At 47.6% G+C, this 22,210-nt stretch overlaps 1 protein-coding gene across 11 annotated transcripts in view; it reads right to left on the bottom strand.

The window, feature by feature from the left end:
- Ppfia1 (PTPRF interacting protein alpha 1) overlaps positions 1–22,210 on the bottom strand; it is a 79,715-nt gene that overhangs the window by 25,181 nt on the left and 32,324 nt on the right. For 5 of the 11 annotated variants that reach the window (XM_021222469.2, XM_029531454.1, XM_029531459.1 and 2 more), the window contains exons 3-18: positions 20,272–20,373; positions 19,920–20,084; positions 19,273–19,347; positions 18,838–18,939; positions 18,450–18,668; positions 16,899–17,045; positions 15,343–15,477; positions 14,418–14,492; positions 13,991–14,074; positions 11,929–12,060; positions 9,870–9,932; positions 9,282–9,361; positions 6,780–6,915; positions 4,700–4,923; positions 3,377–3,608; positions 1,370–1,399 (exon numbers count right to left, since the gene is read on the bottom strand). In XM_021222469.2, the coding sequence (XP_021078128.1) occupies positions 1,370–1,399; positions 3,377–3,608; positions 4,700–4,923; positions 6,780–6,915; positions 9,282–9,361; positions 9,870–9,932; positions 11,929–12,060; positions 13,991–14,074; positions 14,418–14,492; positions 15,343–15,477; positions 16,899–17,045; positions 18,450–18,668; positions 18,838–18,939; positions 19,273–19,347; positions 19,920–20,084; positions 20,272–20,373 (2,001 nt within the window). The remainder of the gene's footprint in view (positions 1–1,369; positions 1,400–3,376; positions 3,609–4,699; positions 4,924–6,779; positions 6,916–9,281; positions 9,362–9,869; positions 9,933–11,928; positions 12,061–13,990; positions 14,075–14,417; positions 14,493–15,342; positions 15,478–16,898; positions 17,046–18,449; positions 18,669–18,837; positions 18,940–19,272; positions 19,348–19,919; positions 20,085–20,271; positions 20,374–22,210) is intronic. The other 6 variants (XM_021222477.2, XM_029531474.1, XM_029531452.1 and 3 more) reach the window with 3 other exon arrangements.

Below are 22,210 nucleotides of genomic sequence, written 5' to 3' on the forward strand. Positions count from 1 at the left end.
AGTGAGTTCCAGGACAGCCAGGGCTATACAGAGAAACCCTGTCTCGAAAAACCAAAAAAAAAAAAAAAAAAGAATCCTGACAGAGACTCACAAGTGGGCCCCTCTGTGCTCTTTCAAGAAGGGGGTAGCACTAGGACTCTTGTATGATACCAAGTAGGGAAGTGACCTTTACTTGCCAGTGATACTAAAGGAGGCAAGGTACATCATAGCGTAGCATCTAATTCAAGCCTGGCTCTGCAGACCAGGTCTCCTTCTGGAGTGGAGTGTGGCTCACACACTGCTTCCTCACTGACACGAGTCAGTGAGGCTGAGAGGATCACCATGCAGGGCAACTGGAGAGTTGTGTCACTGCAGCCACTTGTGTGGCATAGTTTCTTTGGTTGAAGACAGGGGGTAGAGATGGAGTGGTCTTGCTTTGTATCCCAGACTGCCTTAGAACTTGTGACCTTCCTGTTGTACATAGGCACTATTTGAGCAGCACAGACACATAGTAAGAAAAAAGGCAAGAAGACAACACCACAGCACCATCAGGGCCACGGCAGATGGGGGTGGAAGTCACACTGCTCCACTGTGCAGCTGCTTGGGAAGGTTAGTGACAGGGCAGGGCTCTTGGACTGGAGCATGGAAGATCAGAGGTAGAATGTCTAGGTCAACCACCAAGAGCTTTGCCCAGCATGCTGCACTCACACCAACTTCTAGAGTGTCAGGGAATCGGGGCAGCTGGCAAAAGGCCTAAGGGTAAAGTGGCCACCAGCTCAACACGTCAGACAGACCTGTACACACGCCTGTGCCCCAGACCATAAGGCAGACGCTTCCGCCTTCACACTAATGGAAGAAATATGATGACCTGGATCCCATAGCAATGCATGCAAGAGTTTAATAAGACAATGGTTTCAGCAAGCGGGAGGCTGAGGGACGAGGATTGCTATGAGTTCAAGACAGATCTAGGCCACTTAGTGAGTTCCAGGACAGTCTTGGTCATGGGTTAAGACCTTCTTTCAAAGAAACAAAATTGTTAAACAAACAAACAGACAGACAAGCAAACAAACAAACAAACAAAAACAAAGCTTTGGCCACACTAGGCCCATAGCTGGCATAAGCATGAGCTCACTGTGGGCCAGCCCCAGCTTTCCCCAGAGCAAACCCCTGCAGCTCTGCCTCAGGAACTCTTAGTCTCAATTCTGAACAGCAGACAAGCATGCAACAATCAGACACAGATGCTTCTGTCCCAGTATTTCAGGGACAGGCTTCCCACATGACCACCATCATGACATGCTGGGAGATGTCAGTTACTTCTCTATACATCACAGTAGTGTATCACTCATGGAGACACTCATATCACAGTGTGTAAGGTCAGCAAGTGATTTACCTGTCTCCGGTGCTTCCTTAAGTCACTAGGCTGACAGTTGCGTGTGAAAAAAGGAGAGAGAAAGCGGTTTACTGCACACATAGGGGAAAAGACTCAAGGACCAGTGAGGCAAATTGCTAAGCAGGGCCAGAAGGACAGACACAGATTGAGCACGGAGAGGAAACATCACTGGAAATAAACATTCTCAAGACAGTTAAAAGTGATGCAGATTTTCCAGGAGGCAACACTAGTTGTTACTTGGCTAAGTCTGAGTCTGAATACAGGAATGCATTAAAATCCAGTGGACTTCACTGAGCCAGGCTAGGCAGCTAGCTACAAACACACTGGAATGTAATAATTCCTCCAGGAGCTGTTACATTATCTGTTATAAAGTCAAACAAACCTGTTTTGAGTTAACCATCTACTGGACATTAATGTAAAATCTCTACCTAGAATTTTATTTACAATTTTTCAAAACTATGTTGATTGTTTAAAGCAGTAAGAACAAAGGCCCCCCTGTTAGAAAATGTATGGAATAGTGGGGTACCAGGGAGAGCCTATATATCTTACAGTATGCACAGCTTCTGATGAGAGTTTATTGAAGACAGCAGCAGGTAGCTGAGAGCCATGTGACACCAGAACCAAAAGCCTGTGCACAGCTCCCATCAGTATGACACGGGGTTTGTCATCTCTGCATCCAGGACACTCCCCTACAGTATCACAGGCCACACATCACTTCCTGCCTGTGGACACATGCAGTATACACAAGTAACAGAGAACAAATCCTTAACATGAAAAAGCCCAACAATCCATTTTTCCAGCATATTCCAGCAGATGTGCACTTGGGTGCCCGGTCATCTATCTGCAGGAGCTGGAGGAGGACTGTCAAAGCATATGGTGTTAGGTAGGCAGACAGACAGGGATCTGGGGTCAGGATCACATGGAAGCAGACTGAGAGCCAGCAGGTCTAAGTTGAAAGAAGACACACAACTATTCCTAAAAAGTGTTTGGAAAGAGCATAAAAGCAAAGACCACATCATGAAAGGGGACATCTTACCCACTACACTAATGACACTTGCCACACAGTGCATCAAAACACAACAGCTGATACTATTGAACATGTCACTAATGTGATTCCACCACTTAATTACATGGCCAATGCCAGTGCCGTGGACACTGCAAATGAAAGCAGCAGCAAAGCGAGTGCAGCAGGGCAAGCAGTTGGCTCATCTGAGGTCAATGTGTGCCCTCTCTCAGGACCACACATACATACCCTCAACAGTCACTGGGTGTCCTGAGATCCGCACACCTGGTCACAGAATTTCTGGGACAAGAGTGCCCCAGTCAAGTGGGACCAGTCAAGATGCTCATCTGTTCCAGCACCAGAGCCCATGGGTTTTCTGAGTGGCCCTTGTGCCTCTGGGCTTAGAAACACTCCTCCTGTGAAAGGCTAAGGGAATCCTTTGCACATTCTTAATAATGTGTTGGGGGTGGGAGCCAAGCCCGGCACAGGCTAAGCAGCATTCCCTCGCCTCCATGCCAGGCTTTCTGTACCTCTTCCCACATGCAACGCCTCTCCAAAGTTACCTGCTGGAAACAGGCAGCACAGCCTGTTCTGGCTGGCATCAGACTCCTGCCTAGCACCCACACTAAGTGCTAATGTGCTGGTCTGGTCACTGAAGTATTTTATGTTAACTATATAATATATATTTGTATATTATATTTTATCTTATGATTTTTATATTATAATTTACATAATTAACTTATTATATGTTAATTTACAAATTTACATTACTGAATAACTAAATACTAGTTAACCTTAAAAAAAAAAAAAAAAGACAGGTTCTCATGATATACCCCTGGCTAACCCAACTCACTACACGGAACAGGCTAGACACAAATGCACAGAGATCACCTGCCTCAGTGTTTATTCCAACAGCGTTTATAGTCTGGAACCTCTTGAAGGAAGACGTGATTTCCATGTGTAACCCTTCCCCAGCAGGCTGAAGTAAAAAAGGCCCCACTTACCAGAGTCATGACACCCAGCCTGTCCACCTCCCGGGCAGGACTGTGAGGGACCCTCCTTGGTGTGGACCGACCACTGCCTGGAGGAGAGGAGCCAGCAAGCGAGGAAGCAGGGTAGGGGGGGATGGAGCTCATTGATCTAAAACGACCAAGATTGTCCAAGCTTCCACTGCCCACTCTGCTCTCGATCTCCTCTGCCCGCTGCTCTGTATTCTCCTTCTCTTCTTGTATCAGCCTAAAATACAAACAAGGCCATACTTCACCAGGAAGCTGTGTGTGTGTGAACAGAACAAGCCAACTCCAGCTGGGGTGGGGGGTCCTGTGTGTGAGCCCAGCAGCTGGAGGCTACAGCAGGAAAAAGGTGCCTTCAAGATCAATCTGGGCTACAGCAGGAGACCCTGCATCTAATACAGAGCACTGGTCAGACTGCCTCCCTCCACTGAGAGCTACAATGTTCCTGGCTGGGCTCTCACTTAACACAGGTGAAGGTAAGCTAAGCACTGACGTCAGAAGGAAACCCAACTGCTTCTGGTCCACAGCATGCTCATTACTCCCTCACCTCACACACCAGCATCCTGCATGTCCTGTCTGTCCATCAAGGAACAGCTCTCAGTAGCAAGGGAGTAACCTAGGCCCTTCTCTATGCATGGAGGACAGAAGAGTCTCATCTCCCTCAGTATGGAGCAGGGAGGGGGTTAGGCTGCCAAAGGTAAAAGCTATCTTAGAACCTCAAATGCTCTGCTGTAGGAGACTGTAAAGGGGATGTTGATCCCAAGTATGCAATAATTTTCCAAGAAAGCAAACTCCTGCAAGACTCCTCTCTTTGGTTCTCAAGTGTACAACATCTTAGGCCTCATCATAACACCCCTACCCCCGTTTCCTCTGGTTGCCTCCCAATCTCCTTCCTTCCACCCTCACACCTCCACAACATCCACTCCAGCTCATCCCCATCTTCTTCCACCTTCTACTTTCTTGTTTGCTGCTCTTATTTTGAAACAGAGTTCTATGTAGCCCAAGCTGGCCTCAAAATTACTTTTAGTCTAAACTGGCCTTAAAATACTGCTTCCTAGCCGGGTGTGGTGGCGCACGCCTTTAATCCCAGCACTCGGGAGGCAGAGGCAGGTGGATTTCTGAGTTCGAGGCCAGCCTGGTCTACAAAGTGAGTTCCAGGTCAGTCAGGGCTATATAGAGAAACCCTGTCTCAAAAAACCGAAAAAAAAAAAAAAAAAATACTGCTTCCACCCCCCAAGTGCTGGGATGACAGATATATGCCATAGAACCCTGACCCTCCCTACCCTGGCCCCCTATATACACATAGATAGATACCTGATCTCTTTGTTGATAGCATCCAGCTGTTCCTGAAGCATCATGGCCAGTGTCTGGGCATCAGCCTGTCCACTGGGAGACAGCAGATCAACTGAGCTGAGCAATGTATCTCGGTCATCTTCACCATCAGACACATCGACATCACTCTCAAATGCCTGGGCCACATTTGCCAAGACGCTGGCTTGTTGGGCCCGTTCCCAATCCTGCTCATTGAGGGTCTGCACCTACCAACAAGAATACTATGTCTCAGCAGGCAAGAGTGACAGCAAGCACCCTAAGGGCAGGAAAGGCTGCTATCAGAAATGTCAATGTTTTAATTCAGGCCAAGGCTTTGGGAAGATACCTATGTGCCTGAGCAGCTGCTGCTAAACAAGAGGCACCTGACAGACAGGGAGGCTGGGCACTTCGGAGCACACTTGTAATCAAACACCTGGGAGGCAGATGCAGAGATGGGTGTAGATTTGGCAACCAGACTGGGCACATGCTGAGCCTGTCTCAAAGTAAGAGAGCAAGCACGCATCCTGTGATAGTAATGCCTGGGACATCCAGCATCTATATTCAGGTCCCCTGCTTTAGTGCAAATTAAACAGGAAGCCTAGAACACATTGAAGGGGTGTGCTCAACTGCCATGGAATGATGCTCTGGGTATGAACTTCCACGCCTGGTATTGATAAGCACCAAGAAAAGCCAGAGGAGGAAAGCAAGTAGGCACCTGGACACAGCCAGTGGCCCATGACAGAGTTTCCAGGGGAAAGGGCTGTACAGAGAAGAGCCCTGCTGTGATCACTGCCCATAGCAGCCAGTGTTAAATCCACTGGGTGGTTAATGTTTCCCCTTTCCTCCCCTCCCAGATGTCCTCATCTTTCCCCAGAAGACTACATCCTCTTTGGCACCCTCTCTCAGCTGGTTGATCCTGAGGTAAGAACACAGGCCCCCATCTCTCATCTTGAAATACAGACAGAAACTGCAAAACCTTATCCTGCCCCAACCTCCCACCCAACATCCCACTTCCTTGCCCACCAGCAAAACCTCTCCAACAACTGCCTGTCTGTCTCTGTTCCTTTCTCTCCACTTCCAAGGGTTTAAAGTGGGCAGAGCACCTTTCTCCAGAGGATCTGCTCCAAGGCAGTGCCAACTGGCCCTTACCAACTGTCTTGCCCTTCCTTCACCTGCTTGACCATGCTGTCTGCATGCACAGGCACAGGTGCTGGCACAGGCTTGGCTGCTGTCCTCCCTGGACAGTCTTCTCATATGAGCCCAGACCCATCCCTCCTGGCTTGTTCTCCTGGCCTGTAGCACTCACAGTGACAGCCTGGCTACTCTAAAGTTCAGGTGTCCACGGTACCCATTTCCTTGGCATGCACTCTAGCAATTTGAAAATAAACTCCTCTCTCTCCAAGTGGAGGACAACTCTTATGGTTCCTATGTGGGGACAGACCATGCCTCACAGTAATGGGAGAAAACATGCCTGACATCTTTCCAGACCAGGAAGTGAAACAGACCTGGGCTTCCTCCTGGCTTTCTTCTTTGTGAGCTTGGGGAGTCCATGCAGGTCCATCAGCAAGGGCCTCTGGTCGACACTATATCCATCCACGCTGGCAAGACTTCCCTATCTATAAGCACCTGAGTCCCTGAGTTATGCTGCCTCTGACTTCCTGAGGCCCATGAACTGCATGTAGCCATGATGTCAGAATGAAACTTCATGGTTCTGGCCACAAAGCGCGCTGCCTAGGTACATACTGTACTGTTCACTGTTGTAGCTGTGTACTTCTCTTGACCTCATAGCAATCCTCCTGCCTCAGCTTCCTGAATGCCAGGATTATAGATATGTGCTGCGTCATCACATCTGGCATCATATATTTTTATTTACTATTTCAAGTACGTACTAATTAATCAGCATCAACTTAAAGGATATCTTATCAAAAATTCTGTTCTTAAAGAGAGAACTAAAACCAAAAAGCAAGCATACCCTAAAAGCAAGCTCTTAGCCAGAAAAGCCAAGGAAAGGAACATGGGGGAAGAAGGAGACCGAGAGTCTGTCCAAGAGGAATAGGTGACGTTCCGCAAGCGGAGGCCTTGCCTTGGAGGGCTCGTCCCGCAGCGCTGCCAGCCGGCCCTTCTGGGGGCGCCGCAACACTGCACTGGTGCTGTAAGCATCCACATGCCCGTCTGCCACAGAGAACCTGAAGTCCGGGACGCTGCCCAAATGGGGTCGGCTGAAACATGGGAAAAGGTAGTGATCAGAAGAAAGGTAAGTATCAAGTTGGAAAGGTCTCTGTGCAGAGTCCTCCTGAATCTGTCTGAGAGCTCCCGACTACCCAATCCTGGCCAGGAAAACCCAGCCAGCTACTACACTGGGAGAAGGAGGGTGTGATGATGTGAGGCCCACTGAGAACCTTCTCCAAGTGAAGGTCATGCAAGGATGCCAGCTGTTGCCATCGCCTGCCCTGTGGCTTTCTGCTGTGCCAAGTTCGAGCTGGTGGTTATAGCATTCCTGGGAGGAGTAGAAGCTAGAGTTTAACACAGTGGTGCACAGGACAACACCCTGGGTTGAAGAAAACTCTAGAAAAGGGGACAGGGCTGAGCAACCAAGGAGGATCTGACGACTAGCTGTTTCTATAGGCAACATGTGGAGGGAGAAAGCAGAGCAGCAGGAACTCAGGCTCAGCATTCACTCTCCCTCCTCCCAGTACTGCCCTAAAACTTCCTGGGAAAAAAAGTAGATGCCCTCACTTATAACTCCTTCAGAGGCCAAGGAGAACGCAGAGATAACTCAGGGAACTCCCCCCTGGAGCTGCACAGGGGACCAGTGGAACTTCACAACTCATCCCCTTGGCAGCACTGACCCCCTCATCTTCTCCATGTTTTAAAAATGTGAGATTCATGGCTTCCCTCCCAACTCCCCCACCTCTTATTCCTCAGGAACCTGCTCTGCCTCAGCATGATTTCAGCCAGAGTTGTATGTTGAGGAGCTGGGTACAACTCCGTGTTAAGTGCAGGTGACTCTGGGATCTGGGGGCTACAAGCCCTTCCTACTCTCCATGTTGTTTCCAAGCTTACCTCCCAACTCTCTCCATTCCGTGGGGCAGATCGCAGCAATGTAACTTACTTCACTGTCAAGTCCTAGGAAACTAGCCAGGGGTCCCACCAGCTGCTCCGCGTCTGCATTCCTCCTATCCAGGGCAGGGCCCCACTCCTGCACACAGGCCTGCTCCCCTCTGATCCACCCAAAGTCTCAAGGCCATGTAGGAAGATAGTAGGGCTCCCAGAGCCAGTCGCCCTCCTCTCCTATCACTGTGCAGGCTAGCCAAATGTGAGCATGCTTCCTCTCCACCTTAAGTTCCCTTCAACTCCTCTCCTTCCTTTCATTCCTAAAACTGACTTTTAAGCCGGGTGTGGTGGCACACGTCTTTAATCCCAGCACTCAGGAGGCAGAGGCAGGCGGATTTCTGAGTTCGAGGCCAGCCTGGTCTACCAGCCAGGGCGCCAGGGCTATACAGAGAAACCCTGTCTCAAAAAACCAAAAAGAAAAAAGAAAAAAAAAAAGTCAAAGGTGGGAGTGTAATGAATTTGAGGCCGGTCTGGGCTACAACAGGAGACCTTATTTCAATGAGAAAAAAAAAAAAAAAAAAAGTGGACTTCCTCTGTGGGCAAGTGCACTCCCTTGCACACACGTTTTAAACAAGAGAGCAAGCTGTTTACTGACTCCCAACAGTAGGTCTGTTGCTGCCACAGTGATACCATTAGTCTCTCCTTCACTTTGGCCATAACTTCTCTGTCCCATGGCCCTTGTCATATCTTTCAGTGCAGGGACCCACCTCTTGAGACTCTCCCTCTGGCTTTGCACTGAGGGTTTCTGGATCTATAAGAACATCATCTCCAGCCGGGCGTGGTGGCGCACGCCTTTAATCCCAGCACTCGGGAGGCAGAGGCAGGCGGATTTCTGAGTTCGAGGCCAGCCTGGTCTACAGAGTGAGTTCCCAGGGCTATACAGAGAAACCCTGTCTCGAAAAAACCAAAAAAAAAAAAAAAAAAAGAACATCATCTCCTGGTGTAAAGTAGGTCAGGTAAGAAGAGGCTGCTGGAGGCCTAGCTGTATAACACAGGCCTCCCAGTCTCCTTGCCTGCTCCAAGGGGAAATCTGTTTGCTATCCAATGGTGTCACCTCAGTAAATTCTACTGAAGATCAACTCTCATAAGAAATAAAACCAGAAAATTAAGACCCAGTGAGAACTGCTTCTACAAGACAAAGTGCTTTAGAGCTGTGCACTAAGCACTGTGGCCTTGTCGGGAGCTGAGTCCTTCCATGAGATAGTTCCAAATGTAGTACTGAAGCTATGAAATGGACTCTGAGCAGCTGCCCACGGCAGTCCCTCCTGCAGTGGGACTCCTCTATGAGGCCTGTCCTTCCACTCCAATCATGTTCTCTCTCCTGTCACATCACTGGGCACTTCAGTCAGCACATCCAAATACAAAGAAGCCTCTTCCCATCTTCTGGAACTCTACTTGCTGCCCCCAGAGACAGCAACAAGCCCTTGCATACCCACAGAGCTGAAACCTAGTCCATCTGTGACCGCCATACCCATGATGGAGTGAAGGACCTCTCAGTCTCATCTGCTCCAGCTCAGTCTTCAGGGCTTCAATAGTCACGACAAGTTGGTCCTAGAAAATAGTAAACAGCTTCCATGGCAACTCGCTCACATGGACTCAGCCCCTATAAGATGCATTTCAATTCTGAGAACACTTCCTCAGTCCTAGAGTAAGCAGAACTTGGGTCTCCAAATCCATGGATGCCCTAGTGAATGAAAAGCATTACTCCTGGTGATAGACGAGTTAAAAAGGGGACAAGGCCAGGGTGTAAAAACTGTATAAAGGACCCACCTGTCCTAGCCCACAGGCTGCCAGTTCTTATTGTCTTACACCCAACCCACACAGCAGATCCCAGCTGGCCCTGTCTCTTACAAGAGACCCATGCTATTAGTCTCAAACAGATCGCCCAAGGACCTAGGGTTGCAGAGATGTGCACAACATATTCAGCATGCTCTCCAAGGGGCTGCACACAGTGTGGACTAAAAGAGCCATGAAGAAGGTAAGTCTCAATTCCCTCCAAACACCTGTAGTCACTGTAATAACTCACTTCTTCCTAGAATTCTCACTGAGTCAGAGGTACCTTATCATGCTGGGTCTCTTCTAGTTGTTTCTTTGCATTTTCAACTTCCCTTAGTAGAGAATTCTGAAAAAGAAAATGTCCTTCAGGGCTGGTTCTTCAAAAATGTTCCAGGTAATACACTGGTTATACTTGCTTAAACTAGAGAGCAGCTCTGAAGGAAGGGCCTGGTCATGTGAGGCACCAAAAGCAGGGAGGGCCACAGCCCAGTCAACCAATACCAAGCACAAATGAGGTCAGATGCTGCTGTGTCTGTCCCTGTGTGTGTACAACCTGTGTCTTCCTACAGTAGGCCTGCCACACTCACAGTGCCATGCTCATGGTGCAAGGGCTTTTGCTGATGCTGCTTAGCTTTTTAGGTTTGTCTGTCTGTCTGTCTGTCTGTCTGTTTAAGACAGTTCTGTAGACCAGAGCAGCCTATGACCTGCAGCAATTCTCCTGTCTTAGCATCTGAGATGACAAGTATGAGCCATCGTACTTGACCTTCAGATTTGTTTTCATAACTTCTTGCAAGTGGTCTACAGTGACTTTTAGATTTGAGTATTCACTGGTCACTTAGGAAACATAAAGTTAAGTTTCACATGTAAAGTTTAAGACAACACATTGCTTGTTGTTTTTTTGTTTTTGTTTGTTTTACAAGACAAGGTTTCTTGGGTGAGGAGGTCAGAGTAACATGGTCTCTAAGGGCCCCCTCCCGTCCTCTCATAAGTGCTCACCTGTTTCCACCAGCACAACCCCATGCAAGTACTGCCCTCAGCATATCTCTAAGCTACATCTTGAGAGAGCAGCACAGCTGGGGCAGGCCGTCTGAAGTCTGAGCCTAAGTGCTGCCCACCAGGGCCTCTCTGTGGAGACCCTAAACCTTAATGAGTTATCTGGAGCCTAAAAGCCAGGCTTAGCCTTCTTCCAAATCCAGAAGGAAAGGCAACTGCTGAAACCTGGGAGTACCTACACTGGAGCCGATTAGATCCCTTCTGTTCTACCATGCTCTTGAAGCACAGAATGTGTAAGGAAATGTAAATTGACTCTCAATCAAAGTGCAGGTAAGGAGGAGTTTGGCAAAGCTAAGCTCTAGTATAAGGGGCCTGTGGCTAAGCCAGCTAGAGCCCACTGTCCAAAAAAAAAAAAAAAAAAAAAAAAAAAAAGGAGGGTGGGGGACAAAGTCTCACTGTGCTGGCTACTTTGGATCAACTTGACACAGCTCAAATCCTTGTCAGAGAAGAAGCTCAATTGAGAATATCCCTCCAGGCAGTGGTGGCACAGGCCTTTAATCCCAGCACTTGGGAGGCAGAGGCAGGTGGATTTCTGAGTATGAGGCCAGCCTGGTCTACAGAGTGAGTTCCAGGACAGCCAGGGCTACACAAAGAAACCCTGTCTCAAAAAAACAAAACAAACAAAAAACAAAAAAGAGGAGGGGAGGGGTCATGTTTCATCACAGGGATGGTGACCTAAGACACTAGGTAGTCCAGGATGACCCCAAACTCAAAGAGTCTTGCCTCAGCCTGAGTACAGGGATCAGGGTGGCAGTCCCACACCCAGCTTAAAATACAATGGTAGTAGAACAAAGCCCACCATTCACACATGAGCTGACTATAGCTGCTTGTGAGGAACGATGAGCGCAAAAAAACCATGACTGCTCTGGCACTAAAAGCCAGATGTATTTCATTTCCTGACCTCTGTGGAAGCCACAGGCCTTCTCCATCCTACAGGTCAAGACTGGTCCTCAACACTAGTTAAGGTTATTCAACACTAGTTAAGGTTATTCTTATTCTTCCAGGGGCCCTGGTTTGATTTCTAGCACTACATAGCAGCTAACTGTAACTCCAGTCCCAAGGGATCCAAGGCCCTCTTCTGACCTCCTTGGGCAGCAGGCATGAGTGCATAGACATATATTCAGGCAAAATACCAGTACACATCAAATAAATTAAGGAGGGGATAAACACACAAACAGCACTCAAATGGGAAGAACCACAGCCAGTCACTAGCTAAAATGTCTTCCCTGTCTGCAGGAGAGCATGTCCCGAGCTAATCTCCCAGGGAAAACAGCGACTCGTCTGCCCACCTTGTCCTCCAGCGCTGCCATTCTCTCCTTCAGATGCAGCTGCAGCCTCTCATTGGATTCCGAGAGCAGCTTGTCCACAGTGTCAGACAGGCGCTTATTATGTTCCTCATTCATCTTTTCTCTCTGCCTTGCCTAAAACAGAAGGGGAAAGCTTCCAAATTCAGGCTCACATCCAGCCCTTCAGAAGCACTGGACTGACCAATGGTCATCAGAGGCTGTGCTCCCAACTTCTCATCCCCAAGGGACTTTCAAGTGGCACCTACCTCTGGGACATGAAACACTCGGACAATCCTAGACCTTTGCTACTGCCTTTGCTAAACCAAGACCTACAACCATCTCAAGAGTATCAGTAGTCTCTAGCTCTCAAGTGCACTTACCAGAGCTCCATGAGAGGAGAGAAGAAATTTGAGGGATCAGTCTATCTGAATATTGACCCAGGAATTTCTCTGGATGTGAATAAAAGCTTGGGTCTAGGTTTAAGGGGGAAAAATTAAATTTACAAAATGAAGGCTGAACAAGCTGATTTTTTAATCAGTAGAGATGCAGGCCATCTCTGCCTACAGTCAAACTACAAATGACAATGTAGTAACTCTGCAATGGGCTATCACAAGGCTAGAGCTGTGCCTGCTCAGCACGCACTCAAGATGACATCACTCAGTTCTCGACACCTAGACAGGACTTAATTTCCAAAGAAGGCTATACCAGGTCCAACAACCCTGCATGGAGAGTTATGCGTAGTAGCACCTTCCAAGGCTGAGTATGCCTGACTGCTCCATGGGAGGAGGATTCCCAGGAAGGCACCTGACAGCCTTTCTTTGAAAAGTGTGCTTGTTTCTGTTCAGACTGAACACTTGCAAAGCCAAACAGCTGAAAGTTCCAGTGTGATATGAAGGTCTGCTCAGGGTTCAGTAACCCTGTGAGCCTCACAGGCTCTCTGACAATGTGCCTAAGCCTATGTTCCTTAAGACCTAATACAGGAGCTTAAAATCATCACTTCCCAGTACTCCTAGTTCTCTGCAGCTTTAAACAGATGGAAAACACCAGCTGCTGTGCTGTGCAAGGGTTCCACAGTCACACACCCATGCTTCCTCCCTCCCTCCACAGTAGGCCTTGGCAGGTAGGGTCCAGGACTGCCTCTTGCCCTGTGTCTGGATGCCTCTGCCTGCCTCTCCCAGGACAGAACCTAACAGCACTCTCCTAGCTACTCTCTATGGTGTGTTAGTACTCTTCCTGCTCTGACACCGTCACATCCTAAGGAGCAATTCAGGACCCGAGGACAGGATCAGTGCTCTGGCCTGAACATGGGATTTTAGTCCCTCGTGCCGAACAGGGCCAGTACCCTAAGGAGACAGGCCTCTGTTTTGAGTTCAGGAGGGCTCCCTGGCCAGCACACAGACTCTAGGGCTGAGGTTCTCAGATGATGGGGCAAGACCCCTTAGGAGTCAAGCAATATTTACATTGCAATTCTCTTTTTGTTTTGTGTACTTTTTTTTTTTTTTTTCCCCTTCAAAACAGGGTTTCTCTGTGTAGCCCTGGCTGTCCTGGAACTCACTCTGTAGACCAGGATGACCTTGAACTCAGAATTCTGCCTGCCTCTGCCTCCCAAGTGCTGGGATTAAAGGCATGCACCACCACTGCCTGGCTTACATTGCAATTCTTAACAGTAGCAAAATTACAGTTATGAAGTAGTAACAAAATAATTTTATGATTGGGGTCACCACAACATGAAAAAACTGTATTAAAAGGTCGAAGTATTAGGAAGTATTAGGAAGGTTCCGACCTGCTCTAGGAAGACCTAACAGTTCCCTAAAGGGGATAAGCAAGAAGTCCTCTGGAACTCAAGGAGCCTGACTGTGCCTAAAATACTGCTACCTGGGACACCTCTGCTGCCATCAATGTTGACACAACAGGCAGTATATAATAAACACACTGGTGCAGTCAAAATCATAGCTGAGGTCCACAGGACAAGAACCAGATAAAAGGAAGGAACTATGGCAGAGAACCCTAAGCCTACAGTGGCCTGTGTCCCACCTGTTGAAGCTAGCCTCAGCCCCATACATACCCGCTGCAACTCCTGATTTTTCTCCTCCAGTTGTGCCTCCATCTGCCGCAGCCTCTCTTCAATATTGCCATGTCTCTCCTCAGCCTGCCGGAAAAGATAACACAAGCTGACCCTCTGCTCATTTCCATGCACACTGGCTACAAACTACTGGAGCAGCAGCAAGCACCACATGCTTTGTGGACCATGTCAACCCTGACAAAAGGAAACTTCCTCATATCCATCAGCACCTCCTCGGTGGCTTCAATGTGTACTCTGTGCAGTGACTAATCCATTTGTGCCGACCTGAAGCATTGTGGGTGCTAGTGACTGTCTTTCTGTGTCCCCCACCCTGCCCTGCCTTGGACAGCCCATCCCATTCGCTGAGTGCCTCTGATGGTCAGCATGGAGAGCAGGAAGCAGCAAGCACAAGCAGAGGGCACAATTCTACCTTCCTAAGCTTGGAAGTAAGCTCCAACAGTTTTGCTTCCTTAGCAGCTGAACTCCCAGAAGACAAAGGACCAGACTATAAAGCAATAGGACAGGAAGGACAGCAGGGAGAAAAGAAACCGAGACTTTAGGAGGGGACCACAGAGGGGAGGACCAAGGTACTGTTACAGCTGACAAGGACAAGGTGTCCAGAGCTAGATCCAGGAGTGGGGACAGGGCCCACACTCACCAACAGGATGCTGTCTTCATCTGGGTCCCCTCCCTTCCCTCCCCAGGAACTAAGACCAAGAATGGGGTATGACTCCTGCCAGGGATACATCCTCAGCCTCTGTTCATGCTGTTGTGGCTCTAAAACAGCGAACCCACTCATCACTCTGGAAGTTCCTGATTCCTGCCTACCCCACTCTAAATGGTGAGGACCCGGGAGCATACACCTTAACAGTGGTGGTGGTAAACAGAAGCAGTATGTTAAAAACACAATTTTAAGCATATGTACCTCAAGTTCCAGCTATTCACTGGCTAAGGAAGGAGGGTCACTAGAGAGAAGAGTTTAGGGCCAGACTGGCTATAGTGAGACTCCATTTCAACAAGCAAATAAACCTTTTAAAGTAATTTCAAAAGAATGAAATTACTTAAAAACTGTGTGACTATCTTGAAAGACTAATGTCATCTTTCTGAGAGATCTGAGAGAAGCGACAACCTTTCTTAAAGTTGGTGAGAGAAATAATCCAAGCAGCTGTGACTCTTGGACCCCAACACCGAGGACAGCAGCATTCACCTGACAGGGTTTTGGGGACTGGTGGGGAATAAAGGTCTTGGCTACAGAAACAGCACTTGCATCATCCAGCAGCATGGACAGTCCATGGATGCAAGCACACTGACAAGAACATCAAGCCTGCCTGTGAGCCCGCATGGCCCAGGCGCACCTTGGAGAGTGCAGCCACCCTCTGGGCCAGCTCAGCCTCCACCTCTGGCAGCGTCTCAGCTTTGCGCAGGGTCTGCTGCAGCTTCTGCTCTGCCAACTCCAGACGCTCTTGCAACTGGCGGTTCTTGTCCTCTGTCTAGAAAGGGCACAATCAGGAGTTCAGGCTGCTGCTTTAGACACCTAACAAAGCACCCCATGGCTTCAAGGCTTTATCTTTTTAAACAAACAAAGAAAACAAAACAAATACAGGTTCCTCTACATAAAGAAAAACTAGTTCCTCCTGTGAGTTGCTCATTCTACAGAGAATGAGTCAGTGTCCACCCAGAGTGCTGCCTGAAAGCCCAGCCTGTGGCAAACTGTTCTAAAAATACTCGCAATGCCCTTTGCCCTTAATAAATCCTTTCAAGCAGCCTGACTAGGTTTTTTTGGTTAGTTCAATAACCTGAGAGCACACAAGGAAGAGGGTGATGGCTGGCTCCTATCACCTCTGACTTCTAGTGCTGCTGTTGGGTATACAGTTCAGCATTGCCAACAAGTTCTTACCACTGCTTAGTTAGTAAAAAGACTGAAAAGAAGCAACTGGTTTCCCATGAAACAGAACAAAGGGAGACAGCTCTGCAGGCAGAGTGCCTGCTGTGCAAGCACAAGAAGCTGTGTTCAATCCCCAGTACCAACATTTTTACATGCTTTTAGCCCGAGCACTGTGGAGGCAGACCCAGCAGGAACCCTGGTATTCACTGCCCTGCCAGTCTAGACAACGCATAAGTTCCACATTCAGTAAGAGACCCTATCTTTAAACATTACAGTGAAGAGGCTAGAAAAAGAGTTCTGTGGCTAAGAGCATTTGCTGCTTGTCCAGAGGGCTCAAATTTGATTTCAAGCACCCACATTCACTGGTTTACAACCACCTGTATGTAACTTCAGCTCCGGGAGATCCTATACGTTCTTCTGAATTCTAAAGGCACCTGCACTCATACAAAGATGTACCCATATAAAAATATACAAGATTGCCGGGCAGTGGTGGCGCGCGCCTTTAATCCCAGCACTCAGGAGGCAGAGACAGGCGGATTTCTGAGTTCGAGGCCAGCCTGGTCTACAAAGTGAGTTCCAGGACAGCCAGGGNATATATATATATATATATATATATATATATATACACACACACACACACAAGATTAAAAATATTTTTTTTAAATCTTAAAAATATTTTCTTTAAAAAATTTTTAAAAATACATCTGAAAATAAAATAAAATAGGGTGGAAAGCAATAGAGAAAAGACCCCTGACTTTGACCTCTGACTGCCACATGCACACACCTACATACACAGGTGCAAATGTGCAAGCATATACCAACACATACAGGCACAGGCACACATTAACGCTCATACCAAAAAAAAAAAAAAAAAGGAACAGAAGAATCAAGGTTCTATAAACTGCTTAGAAGTCACAAGAAAACTGATTTAAATACTCGATTTCCAACATGCAATTTACAAAGGAAAGGTCTTCAGCTTCACAAATAATTAGAACTAGAAAGAGGCTGGCACACAGACCCCAGTACCTGTCGGTGCATGGAGTCTTTATTTGCAATTTCATTTTCAAGTTTGTCATTGAGGTCATGCACAGACGTGGCTTCACGCTGTGCGGCGAGGTAGCGTTTCTCAAGGGTGGTGATTCTCTCTTCCATATCCTCTTTCTGGGCCATTGCCTGTGTTGGAAATTCCAGAGGGAGACAGGGATGATAAATGCAGAACTCATCAGAATACTCAGGAAACAGAGAGACACTAAATATCTCAAGCATGAAACTGCTGCTCCCCCAATGTAAACTGCTTTTACAACCTGAGTGAAAATGGACACACTTGAAGCACATTCGCCCACATGATCAGCAGCTCTGTCTGGTCAATCTGCTCTTGTCACCAAGCATGTACTTGACTACACAATACTAATAAAACACCCCATATAACACTTCAAGCATCCACGAATCTAAAGGCCTCTACAGTGAAGGTGTAACCTGTGTCTGCCCAAGCAACAACCAGGCTTATAGAGCACTGTGGGCAGAACTACTTCATTTTCTCAGGTAAGAGCTGGACAGACTCACAAACCTCAAGCATGTTGACAAAGAGACAGAAATCAGCAGCAAGGCCAAAGCTACAAACCCCAAACACTGAGCCCAGGACTTGACTTTTGGCATAGTTGGTATCTGTCTTCTATCCCCCAATTCAGGAGTTTTTAGCTCCTTCCTTATTTCCTAACTGACTGTTGGCTATATATAAATAAATGTTATTGCATGTGCATTGAAATAATGTTTTGCCTATATGTATGTCTGTGAAAGGGTGTCAGATCCCCTGGAACTGTAGTTAAATTACAGATAGATGTGAACAGCCATGTGGGTGCTGGGAATTGAACCCAAATCACCTGGATGAGCAGCCATTGCTTTTAACCACTAAGCAATCCCTCTAGTCCCTTTACTATCTTTCTTAAAGAGGCAAGTCTTAAAAGAACATCTCACCTCTACCACAGAAATCATTCCCTGTGGCCCAAGAACAGCACAACCTAGTAGATTCTCTAATTCATGCAGTGTTTCCTTTGACCTGAATTCTTACAATAAATCACATTCATCTCCAAAACTAAAGCTCCCTGGTCTCACATGCTATAAGGTGGGGCCTCCTAGGGTAACAAAAGACAGGTTCAGATGGGCCAGAAAGGGCTTACAAGAAAGCATGTAGCTCTCATTTCTTTTTTAATGATTAAAGAGGGTCTTGTAATTTACCAAGGAAAACTGGTTATGAGGTGCATATATAAACAAACATCCCATAGAGACCCTGGTGGGCAGAGTGAACAACCTCAGTACTCAGCACCATACCATACAAATGACAGATGACAGCTGGCACACCTCTTCTTGCCCTATAAAAGCACAACTGACATGTCTGCGGGCTCTGTGAACAAGTGAGAAGAAACTGAACACAAGAAAGAGTGCACTACAGCAGCCATGGAGGCATGTGATCCTCATGTGAAGGGTGCAGGAGAGGGGGTGGCCAGTGTATATGCCAAAGGTTCCAAGCTGTGAGAGCAAGACAGCGGGAAGAGGAAGCCAGGCGCACCCCACACTCACTTCACGGACTTCCCGCTGCAGTTTCGTATTCATCTCTTCAGACTTGATGAGGTCTTTTCTAGCTGTGTCCAGGTCCTCTTCCAGCTCTGCTGCATGACTGGACAGGGAGGCCAGGCGCTCCTTCATCTGGCTCTGCTCTCTCGTCTGCCTGTCTATGACTTCCTGCAGCTCCAGCACTTTGGCAAGATCCTCATGACTCAAGGAGCCATCAGAAGATCTCTGAAAAGCACAGCCCTATGGCACCATTGGGCACACCACCCAGGAAGCACAGACCTTCAGAGGAACCTGTGTGCTCCTCAGTGGACACACCCCTTGTCACTATTCCCCAACAGCCCCACATGGCAAAACACAACCAGAGACCACACACAAAAAAAAGCCAAGGACTTGCCTTGCCGTTGGTGCTTGGTGCACTTTCCTGTTCATGGTTTCCATCAAGCAGTCCATCTGTTAGTGTTTTCTTCTGATTATTCTGTTCTTTAAGAATCATTAGCTACAAAAAAAAAAAAAAAATTGAACTCACTAGCGTGAGAACTTTATGTAAGAGAAATGAGCAAAGGTGGCCAGTGGCTTTGGGAGACAAGTGGCTCTAACAGCTGTGCAGTCAAAGGCTCTGGGCAGAGCTCTAGAAACCATTTGTCATCTGCAGGGCGAGAGGTACTTGGGAGAGGCTGAGGGCTGAGACAGAGCCCAGTGACCCCAGCAGATTGATCTACACCTAGGAAAAGAAGTAACTTGCAGTGTCTATTACTGTCTTATACTTGTAAATGTAAGTAACAAGTATCAACCCCTTTAGTTCCAATCCCATGACAGAACCCAAGCTTACCTCTTTGTGGGTGGCACCCAGCTCCTCTTCTAACAAGCTGCACCTCTCCAGAGCCACCCGCAGTCGCTCTCGTACCTGAAAGTGAAGGGCTGAGTGTGCACTTGGATTCCTGCTATATGCCCAATGCAACACAGCATTAGCAGAATACAGCAGACTGGCACTCTACCGCCACTTTTGAGCCAGGCTGACTGGAACATGGGAACCCTGGCTGCCCCAGTCTCCTAAGTGCAGGGACTACAGGTATGTACATTTTTAATTTGACAAAATCTTGTTCCTAAATAAGTCAGACCACTAATAATTTTCTTTTTCGGGAAGGGAGTAAAAAGTTGAAATATAAACTTGCCACATAGCCCAGGCTGGCCTACTACTAATCTATGTAACCAAGCAGGCTTCAACCTCTTAGCAAGCCTCCTTACCTCTCAAGGGCTAGGGTTATAGGCTTTAGGAATCACACTAGACCCAAATTCTTATTAGCATATTGGTATAAAAACGTTAAGACATTCGAGTCAAAGATGCTTATCAGCCCATAGGCCAGTACCTTCTAACAGAGAAAAGCTTTACATAGGAGCTCCAGAAGTTACAAGCATGATCACAGTGCCAATGCAGCCCCCTGACAGGGCATACAGGTGTCAGTGTGGTGATGGTACCTTCTCATCCAAGGCTTTGTGGTGTTCAAACAGTGACTTCAGGGCTTTCAGCACCTCCACCTCACTGGACACGCCTGCAGGTGACTGTGCCTGCCTCTTCACCACTGTCATCCGGAGAGAGCGCTCATGCCTGGAGACAAGGCACTCTAGGTGCTCCAACAACAGCTGCAACAGAGCCCAGCAGAAGGTAAGGTGCTTGCCTCATCGGTAAAGGTGCTTGCCCCATCGGTAAGCACTTCACCCACAGTGAGGGAATATAGAGTCAACGCAGCACGAGCAGAGAAGCCCCATAGGCTGGATTAAAAATGGGCTGATGACCCTCGGCAGAGTGGGAAGGGCGTAAGTGACTGACCCTAGTGTTGTTCCTCTCTGCCTTCAGCTCGGCGATTTCTTCCTCTCTCTCCAGAAGCTGCTCCCTACACACATTGAGTTCCTTCGTGAGCGCAGCAAACTCCTAGAGAGTGACAAGCACAAGAAAGATTGAATGAATTCATGTGCAAACAGAAATCTGAGAAAAGACTCCAAGAGCCTCCATTAGAACGCACTGTTAAGCTGTCTCTGATTCTCCAAAGAAAAGGGGCTTGGAAGGTGTCTCCAGGCTTCCCTAATAACCCAGACCTTTCATCCAGCCCTGCAACCTCCCTCTCCAATCCAAGCCAACATCATCAGCAACTTCAGATCAGGAATACAGTAGGTAAAGACACTGTTAGCAACTTGAACACTTAGCACCCCTGGAGACTGGAGACAGCAAAGGAAAAACCTACAAGGTGCCTGGCACAGGTGGCCGCCTGCCTTTAATCCCAGCACTCAGGAGGCAGACACAAGTGGATGTCTGTGAGTTCGAGGCCAGCATGGTCTACAGAGTGAGTTCCAGGACAGCCAGGACTACACAGAGAAACCCTGTCTCAAAACAAAACAAAACAAAACAAAACAACCCTACAGCCTGGCCTGGTCTAACCTCCTCTCTCTGGGGCATTTCAGGGTTAGTCTTCTAGGCAGAAAGTATGCCCAGAGGCAAACCTTAAAAATCGATTTTTCACAAGACCAAAACCTTTTGAAGAGATGAGGAGCTCCGGGGGCTGATCATTCCACAGTGCTGCCCCAAGGTACTTCTCACGCTGTCTACTAAGTGTTCAGGACACCAGGGACAAGCTGAGTATAAGCCATGTATCTACAAGCTGATTTCTCAATGGACCCAAACCCTTGGAAATAACTGCTCAGAAATAATCCACCTGCTGTTTCTCTGAGTTTTTGAAAGGAAGGGGGGAGGCTAGTGGCCCACCTGATACAAAGCCAATCAGACACTCAAAGTATAAAAAGTGGTAGGCAATTTTACTTTTAAAACGCAGGCAGGTGGATCCTGAGTTCAAGAGTCTAGTCTACAGAGCAAACTTCAGGACACAGGGCTTCCCTGCTTTAAAACAAAATAAAAATTTAAAACAGACAATGTGTTCAACTCCCACCCACAAAGAACTGCTGCCACTCAGCCAACTGACTACCAGTCACCCACTCCAGCTTCATCATGCTGGCCCAACAACATTGCCTCGGCTCCAAGGCTGTAGGTGAAGACAGCCAACAGTTGGAAGAACTCTCTCTAGGGAGCAGCTTGCGGGAGACAGAGGACACGGTTGAGAGCCAGTAGTGGCCATTAGATTCCCTGGAACAGGAGTTACAAACAAGTTGTCAGTTGCCTTGTGGTTGCTATTTAGTGAACTTGGGTCTTCTAATAAGCACAGCAAGTACTCTTAACTGTTGAGCTATCTCTTCAGACCCAGGTTATAGTGGATGAAAAGGCTACGTGCAGGTTGAGACTGTGTAGACACCACTCAAGGGGTCATGTCGAGCAATTCTGCAAGCCCAGGCTATTAACTGATATTGCCATATTTAACACACATTATAATCACTGAGAGTTCTGGTTATTCATTTAAAATCTAACTCTGGGAACAAGAGAGAACACTCAGCAATTATTTGGCAGCTGATAACCATCCATAATTCTATCTGATGCCCTCTTCTGACCTTCATGGGCATCAGGACATACATGGATTACATAATACATGTAGGGAAAACACACATACACATAAAGATTAACTCCTCCCAAATAAATCTGAGCAAAATAAATCTGCATTTCCATTTGTCATTATCAGGATACACTAAGAAACTAATATTAACCCCTAAAAATAGTTCACAAGTCAGGCACGCCTTTAATCCCAGCACTTGGGAGGCAGAGGCAGGCGGATTTCTGAGTTCGAGGCCAGCCTGGTCTACAAAGTGAGTTCCAGGACAGCCAGGGC

This window comes from Mus pahari, chromosome 1, assembly GCF_900095145.1.
Source record: "Mus pahari chromosome 1, PAHARI_EIJ_v1.1, whole genome shotgun sequence".
Classification (NCBI taxonomy): Eukaryota; Metazoa; Chordata; class Mammalia; order Rodentia; family Muridae; genus Mus; species Mus pahari.